Source organism: Salvelinus sp. IW2-2015, linkage group LG27 (genome assembly GCF_002910315.2).
Source record: "Salvelinus sp. IW2-2015 linkage group LG27, ASM291031v2, whole genome shotgun sequence".
In the NCBI taxonomy this organism is placed as follows: domain Eukaryota; kingdom Metazoa; phylum Chordata; class Actinopteri; order Salmoniformes; family Salmonidae; genus Salvelinus; species Salvelinus sp. IW2-2015.
The window spans coordinates 15,650,595-15,659,279 of NC_036867.1; the positions used below are offsets into that span (position 1 = coordinate 15,650,595).

The 8,685-nt window shown below is 39.6% G+C and overlaps 1 protein-coding gene across 1 annotated transcript; it reads right to left on the bottom strand.

Annotated features, from left to right (window-relative positions):
* Nucleotides 1-990: 990 nt before the first annotated feature.
* Nucleotides 991-5,231, bottom strand: myl12.1 (myosin, light chain 12, genome duplicate 1). The gene is made up of 4 exons (XM_023972695.2): nt 5,149-5,231; nt 3,686-3,889; nt 2,343-2,504; nt 991-1,742 (listed from the first exon to the last, which is right to left on the bottom strand). The coding sequence occupies exons 2-4, from the start codon at nt 3,867-3,869 to the stop codon at nt 1,570-1,572; spliced, it is 519 nt and encodes a 172-aa protein (XP_023828463.1). The 5' UTR covers nt 3,870-3,889; nt 5,149-5,231; the 3' UTR covers nt 991-1,569.
* Between the last annotated feature and the right edge of the window lie 3,454 nt (nt 5,232-8,685).

Below are 8,685 nucleotides of genomic sequence, written 5' to 3' on the forward strand. Positions count from 1 at the left end.
GTAAACCATTTCATGTTAAATGTTACCAAACTAATACTGTACCGAGTGTGTTGGTGATATTTCAAATTATTCAGCAAATCCTCCATATCCTTGATGATTGACTAAAAGTATCGATGGGGATAAGTACACTGAAAAAGTTTAACTGAACTGTGCATTCAAGGTGGACCCCCCATGATGATTTGACCTACATTATCTTCAGAGGCAAAAATCAGGTTGAGGTCATACTACTCGGATTCCTCTGAATTAACGTGGTTTATTGCAGTTTTTGCATTGATATTACTGTATATATATATATACATTTCCCCCCATTGATTTGAACAGTATCTAGGCATTTAAAACAAATCCTTTCACAGTAGCTGGTGACGTCTTTGACATGCACCGCCACACAAACTAGGTGGAATGAGTAATGTGGGGACATGACATAACAGCCTCAGTGTTAAACAGGAAGACCGCAGAATAAGGTAACCATCAGCTAACTAGACAAATCCACATTCAGACATGTTTATTTCAACAGTCAAATCATTTAAACAGGGTCAAGAATGGAGAATACAAGTTAACTATTTCATTTAAAAAGTTMATTTATTATAAAATGTAAAAATTCAGCTAGACCAGGCCATTAGAGTAACTTAGGCGCTTGCATCGAGTTGCATTTTCCATAATTTATATGTCACAGACCAGTACCATGTTTTGGACTTTCACAATCACCAGCCAGCTACATTTCTAATACAGATGTTCAAATCTGGCAATACTGAAATGGGAGCTTACAGGTGAGTCGTTCCACAAAAAGTGCCTTTCACGTCCCTTTGGTAGTTTGAGTCAAATTTGTGAACCAAAATTCCATTTTAAAAGTGCCCTTTAATATAGACCACATGGAGAATAATAAAGCTGAGTTTTTATATGAAGACTACCTAAAGTGCCAAGAGTCAGTATTTTGACATGTCCCGCCATGCACACCAACTTTTATTTAAAAACCCACTTAACACCAAAATGTCACCATCATTGTAAAGCACCATTTATTTTGTTGCTTTGACAGTCATTAGAAGATTTATTTTTATTTATTTCATGTGATTAGTGAATCATTTACACTTGTCCCTCATTTAAGGTAAACCCTGTTACGTGAACTTAACTCTCATTTTGACCATTACTCTATAAATATTTTTTTCTAAAGAAACATTGAACGGGTGGGGCATAACATATCAACCCTATGACACAGATTTAAACCATTTTCATTCAATTGCCACTCCCTGTTGCACACAAGCTTCCATTCCCAATGAAAAGGTGATTTAAGATGAAATAGTCAGCCCTGTTACTATAGTAATGCTTATTTATCATATGGAAAACTTATGAAGATGAACAAGAGGCCTTGACAGAATTGTTTTCTTTTACCAAGTTAGACTTTTCAAAAGGCATTGAATTGGTGGAATGACCCAGGTATGGTTGATAGCAGTGGTTTCGCCTTGCTTAACATGGGTTTTATAGAGCCGAGACATGCAGCAAGATGGTCTAGCTGGGTGTAAAGGAGAAGAGGTGCCAGAGAGAACCCATAATATGACTGTCATGGCTGTGGTCTTAATCGTCCTTATCCTTGGCWCCGTGTTTTAGGATGCGCGTGAACTCCACATAGTTGAAGTTGCTCTTTTTGTCAATGGGAGCCTCCCTGAAGAGCTCGTCCACTTCCTCGTCTGTGAAGCGGTCACCCATGGTGGTCAGTAGCTCTCTGAGGTATTCCTCCTGGATGACACCTGAGGACAGAGGGTGACAGACAGGTATGCAAAAATGCCCATGGTACTTTCCCCAGGCYGGTATGCACGAGTTAGGTATTTGTTGAGTCACACCCAACCCATCAGCTGTTTCTGAAATGATCTGCGCAAACAAAGCAACCTGAACACATGAGCAAAGTTCACAGAAAGCATCTTTGTATTTACAATCCACTTAKGGAATATGTAGCCCGCTCAAGGGTAGTATTTTTTAAAGGAAGTTAAGGGTATCGATCCTGTCAAGGAAATAAAACAAGTGTCCTGTGTGTAATTTTATAAGCATGAATTTCCCATATGGACCCATTTCATATTTATTTCAGCCTAAACCCCTAGGAGCTATGGTTTAACCCACAGGTCCAGCTGTTATTGGGACAGCCCACATTACTATCTCAGAAGCTAGTCCAGTCTATCCAGCTGAGTCAGAGATTAGGGATATCTTGAAAAYCAAACAACTCAGGAACTTTGTTCTCTAAACACTGGCATCCATTATCAGCATCTAAAACAGCATGATCTATACAGCCACAGAGACCAACATCACATCATTCCATTAGGCTAATTCCCTAAACTTTTCCCCAAAGACCTTACCTGTACCCTCTTCGTCGAAGCAGGCAAAAGCATTTCTGATGACGTCCTCAGGGTCCGTGCCGTTGAGCTTCTCACCAAACATGGTGAGGAACATGGTGAAGTTGATGGGCCCAGGAGCTTCAGTCATCATAGCCTCCAGGTACTCATCAGACGGGTTCTTCCCTGAGAAAGAATCACAGTGCCACATTCGAACAGACTGCAACTCCCTGTTAACAGTAACCTTGTTTTACAACACTGGCATAAATGGGTTCAAGTGTATAAAACACAATGGAACAGGGTGTAGGGAATGTTGATGGGAAACCGCCTGCTCTTTACTAATGCATGACTGGTATTCTATTYAAACTCTAACACTAGCTGGAAAACACACCCAAACCAAATAAAGAGAGGCAACTCAGTGCTCTGCCTCAATCTGTCAAACACTTGATCAAGARAACCATTGAAGGGGGAGCTTAACAGCCTAATAAACACTCAAGAGATACCCGAGCACCATACTACAAATCTGGTTGGAGTTAGCGAGGTAATTTCGGTCASCTCTGGATAACCGGTACCACGAATGTTGCTCACCTTCAGCCAGGTGTATTRCTATGGCAATGAATCCTTCACAACTAACCTGCTCCGGGGCAGGCTAACTAACAGCTAACTCCATTTCTCCTGAATCAAGTGTCTGACCCACAAGTTGAGGACCAATGACATCAYATGCCCTCCCTCTCACCAAGACTGCATCATCCAAGGAAGACTAATGATTGAATATTTTATAAAATGTCATAAGACATCCATCACATTGAGTATTTCCATCACATTGAGTATTTGCTTTCCAAACTGTATGTCACACGACAGCATTTTGCGAAAGGGAAACTGACAGCCGCAACCAACCATAGACTGCAGTTCCCATTCAAGTCAAGACTGGCAGCCAGTGTACTCATGAGTTTATCAGTGAAATTGCCAGGGTTAGAGGTTTCAAAACACTTCTCTGGATCATATGTTTATGGCCACAACGCAACAAGACTGCATTTCTAAAAGCCCATTTCATACCATAGCCTGCTGAATTTGAGAACTAACTTCTTTAATTTAGAGCAACAGTTTGGCGTTCAACTAGCATGCTAGAGTTAACGACAGGCGGACGAGCAATATCCAGTCGTACGGATGAGTCCTGACCTGGAATGTGAAGCAGCCTAGCTTTATAAAAGCCTGAATAGATCTAGCTTGCGTCATAGTATACAACTCAGGAAATCATTCAGTGCCTCGGTTTCAAATTGAGTGAATTAAACAAAGTCCAAGAGAAAACAAACGGACTGATTTCAGATCAGCAGAAGGGGGTTTCAGGGACAAGCTAAGATACCCACCCAATGAGGCTAGCATGTCGTGCAGATCCTCCTTGTCGACAAACCCATCACGGTTCTGGTCAATCATGTTGAAGGCCTCCTTGAACTCCTGGATCTGAGACTGGTCAAACATAGCAAAAACATTGCTAGTAGCACGCTGGGGGCGCTTCTTGGTGGTCTTTCCCTTTGCCCTTTTGCTCGACATTTTGGCTGTTGTGCGTTTACCTGTAAGGGTCAAAAGAGCATAATCCTGAAGTCAGCAGCCCCACATTTGTAATATCCCAAATAATTTTACCATTTCAAAGCAGACTTAGAAATAGTGTTCGGATGTCAATGAAGCTCAGTTCCTGGGACAACAACATCTTATGATACTTAAGAGGCTATGAAAAACATATTGAGGGTAGCCGTTACTGGCTCATGCAATTACCCAAAATAAGATTTGACCAGTTACGCACAGCTTTCCTTGGCTATGGGCTAARCTAATTCAGACTGGAAAATAATCCCTGGAGAGGTGTCCTCACTACACTATAAATGGAAATGTTATACTGCTGTTGAAGGCTGTTCTAGTTCCCTTAGCACAGGATAGGAAAAACTGACGTGAGAGAAATTCTGGCAAGTTCAACAACCTCATTCAGAGAGAGGGCCACTGCTTCAATAATAGGCCTCCTACCTAGTAATAGATGGAGCCAGTGGTCCACACCATTGACTAACTATTATGGCAACAGCACAGGGCAGGATAAGACCGGTTTAGTGATCTAATTTGAGGTTGTGCAATACTAGGTGACTGAATTCAGACTTAAATTCAATCCGACACGTTAGCTAACATTAACCATATGAGTAGCGGTATGATAAACTATCTACAAACACCAATTGAAATGCCATACTTTGAGAAATAATCGAGTGAAAAGGCAACTTTTAGTTAGCGATACTACGTCATGAATGGACAATGGGGCCTATAAAAACAGATTCATCTAGCTGCTGCTACTATCAACACAAGCAGTATCGTAGAAATTAACTTACAGGACAAATATCAATTTACCAAAATGTGGAATGGCTATGATAAAGTTACGAGAAAYCTGACGTTAGCGACATTGTTGAGGAGAAGATAAAACAATACGAATGCCAGGATGCTCGCTAACTAGATAATGTATTTTGTTTTGGCAAATCTCGTTACAATACACGGGTATCTAGCGTGCGGTCTCTTGATGCAACTTAAAACAATTTCAACTTGCTAGTTAGAACAGCATTTTCTTTCTCCCCCTTTAGGAAATACTATGATCTTGGCAGTTAACAAGCCGACTGTTAGCTTATTTAGCTAGCCTGCTGACTCCGCTAGTTAAAGCTAAATCATCCAGGAAACAAACACTTCCATATGAAAACCATTGTAGCGTATACATTTCAAACTGTACAGCCAACACTTCAATAGCAGCATGGYATTAGCAAGTGAAATAACGCTTATACGAGCAAATATTAGACCTAGCTACCTGATTCCGAAAAGCTGGATTGTCAGTTAGCCCGTGCTGCCCTCTCACAACCACCGCCCTAACTTCCTTAAATGTTTCCACACAGGAAATAAAGACCAAACTAACTTCAGAAAATGGGGAGGGCTTTAGAATTTCTAAATCATTTTTATTTGATTTCAACTATTTTTTTTAACAGTATAAAAAAACATTTATATATTTATATATTTCGTTCATGTACGTTGCTTTGACTATACATAACTTGATGTAATACTTGTAAATCAGTTCAGTTTTACTTGGGTATACCCTCCATTGAAGTTAATGGGGTTTCCTCAAAACACTCCTTTGCTACGTAAACATTCTTGAGATATGCCCAAATACGGAGAAAATAAATGTATCTTCCTGTGCCTTATCATGAGTAAGATAACAATGCTTTGGTGACACCATTCTTATTAGACTAAAACTCCGATTTCCTCAATTTACAAAACATATAGCCTAGCAAATACAATGATCATATAACAAAAATATGTTTTATTGTCACATACACCAGATAGGGGCCTTGAAATGTGCTGTTTTACAAGGTCAGCCATAGTAGTATGGCAGCACTGGAGCAAATTAGGTTTAAGTGCCTTGCTCAAGGGCACATTGACAGATTTCTTCACCTTATAGCTCAGTAGCTTAACACATCAATATTTTGATAGTACCCTAAATGTTTTGGAATATCAGTAAATTGACATTTTCACATATGCTCCAGAAATGAAGAATAATGACTGGATGGATAATTATAGATGCTTTGGGGAGAATTTTCATGACATCCCCATTTGGGTCAGAGTGAACAGTTGGTTCCCCGTTGCCGCTTGGAGAAGGTTAATGCTGGAGATCCAAAGCAAGAAAGCTCTATGGGACCCATGATGACTCACTGGTTAAAATGGGCCACAGCAGTAACCTAATGTGGGTTCTCAGTGAACACACACTCCTCAAAGGGAACAAGAGAAGGGGTTTAACAATGTAGACAAGCCACAGGCACATTCAGCATGGAGGAAAAAGGCTTATGATGGCAGCCATGCAATGCAGCTGTGAGACCCTGGCATTTTCAACACTTGTTTATACAACATTGAATAACATTTTAATTGAGCCCCGCCACCTTTTCATAGGCCAAAGGAAGAGTAAACATAAATAATTATCCCTATGAGTGCTATTTTAGAAATTATTAGTTTGATTGTTCAAGATATGAGCTATTAGTATAGTTTACAACTATGGCCCAATAACCATCTGCTTAATGAAAAGGAGTGCATTCTGCCTGCTCCCAAGAGAAGTGGAATTATTCTTAGTTTGTTGAACTGTAAAAAACTATTTTTAATATAGAGTCAGCAGATTGGAACCAGAGACATGTATTTATCTAAACATATACTAAACCCTGCACCTTAGAGGCTGCTGCCTATGTACATAGACATAAAACACTGGTCACTTTAATAATGGAACAGTGGTCACTTTATGGACAGTAAATGTAGTATATATGAAGAATACATAAGGTCGAGTAGTATATGTACAGAAGTAGTTATATAGGATGAGCCTTGACTAGAATACAGTATATAGATATACACACACACACATTTTAGAACACCTGCTCATTCAAMARTTTTTTWAATGTTTTTTGCTAAGGTGTATGTAAACTTCTGACTTCAACTGTACATACAGTTAAAGTCGGAAGTTTACATACACCTTAGCCAAATACATTTAAACTCAGTTTTTCCCAATTCCTGACATTTAATCCTAGTAAAAATTCCCTGTTTTAGGTTAGTTAGGATCACCACTTTATTTTAAGAATGTGAAATATCAGAATAATAGTAGAGAGAATGATTTATTTCAGCTTTTATTTCTTTCATCACATTCCCAGTGGGTCAGAAGTTTACATACACTCAATTAGTATTTTGGTAGCATTGCCTTAAAATTGTTTAACTTGGGTCAAACATTTCCGGTAGCCTTCCACAAGCTTCCCATAATAAGTTCGGTGAATTTTGGCCCATTCCTCCTGACAGAGCTGGTGTAACTGAATCAAGTTTGTTGGCCTCCTTGCTCGCACACGCTTTTCAGTTCTGCCCACACATTTTCTATAGGATTGCGGTCAGGGCTTTGTGATGGCCACTCAAATACCTTGAATTTGTTGTCCTTAAGCCATTTTCCACAACTTTGGAAGTATGCTTGGGGTCATTGTCCATTTGGAAGACCCATTTGCGACCAAGCTTTGACTTCCTGACTGATGTCTTGAGATGTTGCTTCAATATATCCATGTAATTTTCCTTCCTCATGACAAAATGTATTTTGTGAAGTGCACCAATCCCTCCTGCAGCAAAGCACCCCCACAACATGATGCTGCCACCCCCATGCTTCACGGTTGGGATGGTGTTCTTAGGCTTGCAAGCCTCCACCTTTTTCCTCCAAACATAACGATGYTCATTATGGCCAAACAGTTCTATTTTTGTTTCATCAGACCAGAGGACATTTCTCCAAAAAGTACGATCTTTGTCCCAATGTGCAGTTGGAAACCGTAGTCTGGATTTTTTTATGGAGGTTTTGGAGCAGTGGCTTCTTCCTTGCTGAGCGGCCTTTCAGGTTATGTAGATATAGGAGTAATTTTACTGTGGATATAGATACTTTTGTACCTGTTTCCTCCAGCATTTTCACAAGATCCTTTGCTGTTGTTCTGGAATTGTTTGCTCCAAAGTACGTTCATCTCTAGGAGACAGAACGTGTCTCCTTCCTGAGTGGTGTGACGGCTGCGTGGTCCCTTGGTGTTTATACTTGCGTAATATTGTTTGTACAGATGAACGTGGTACCTTCAGGCATTTGGAAATTGCTCCCAAGGATGAACCAGACTTGTGGAGGTCTACAATAATTTTTCTGAGGACTTGGCTGATTTCTTTTGATTTTCCCATGATGTCAAGCAAAGAGGCACTGAGTTTGAAGGTAGGCCTTGAAATACATCCACAGGTACACGTCCAACTGACTCAAATGATGTCAATTAGCCTATCAGAAGCTTCTAAAGCCATGACATAATTTCCTGGAATTTTCCAAGCTGTTTAAAGGCACAGTCAACTTAGTGTATGTAAACTTCTGACCCACTGGAATTGTGATACAGTGAATTATAAGTGAAATAATCTGTCTGTAAACAATTGTTGGAAAAATTACTTGTGTCATGCACAAAGTAGATGTCCTAACCGACTTGCCAAAACTATAGTTTGTTAACAAAAAATCTGTGGAGTGGTTGAAAAACGAGTTTTAATGACTCCAAACTTAGGGTATGAAAATCTCTGACTTCAACTGTACATACATACATATAAAGGGAAAGGGATACCTAGTCAGTTGTACAACTGAATGCGTTCAACTGAAATGTGTCTTCCATACACTGTATATACACATACATACATAACATATGTAATTACAGAAAAATTATTACAGAAGAATTACAGAAAAATGAAACATAAGGCATTTGAACCCAGTCTGACACAAAAATAAGATTAATGTGGGAGACAAGCCTATACACAATCTATATACACACGT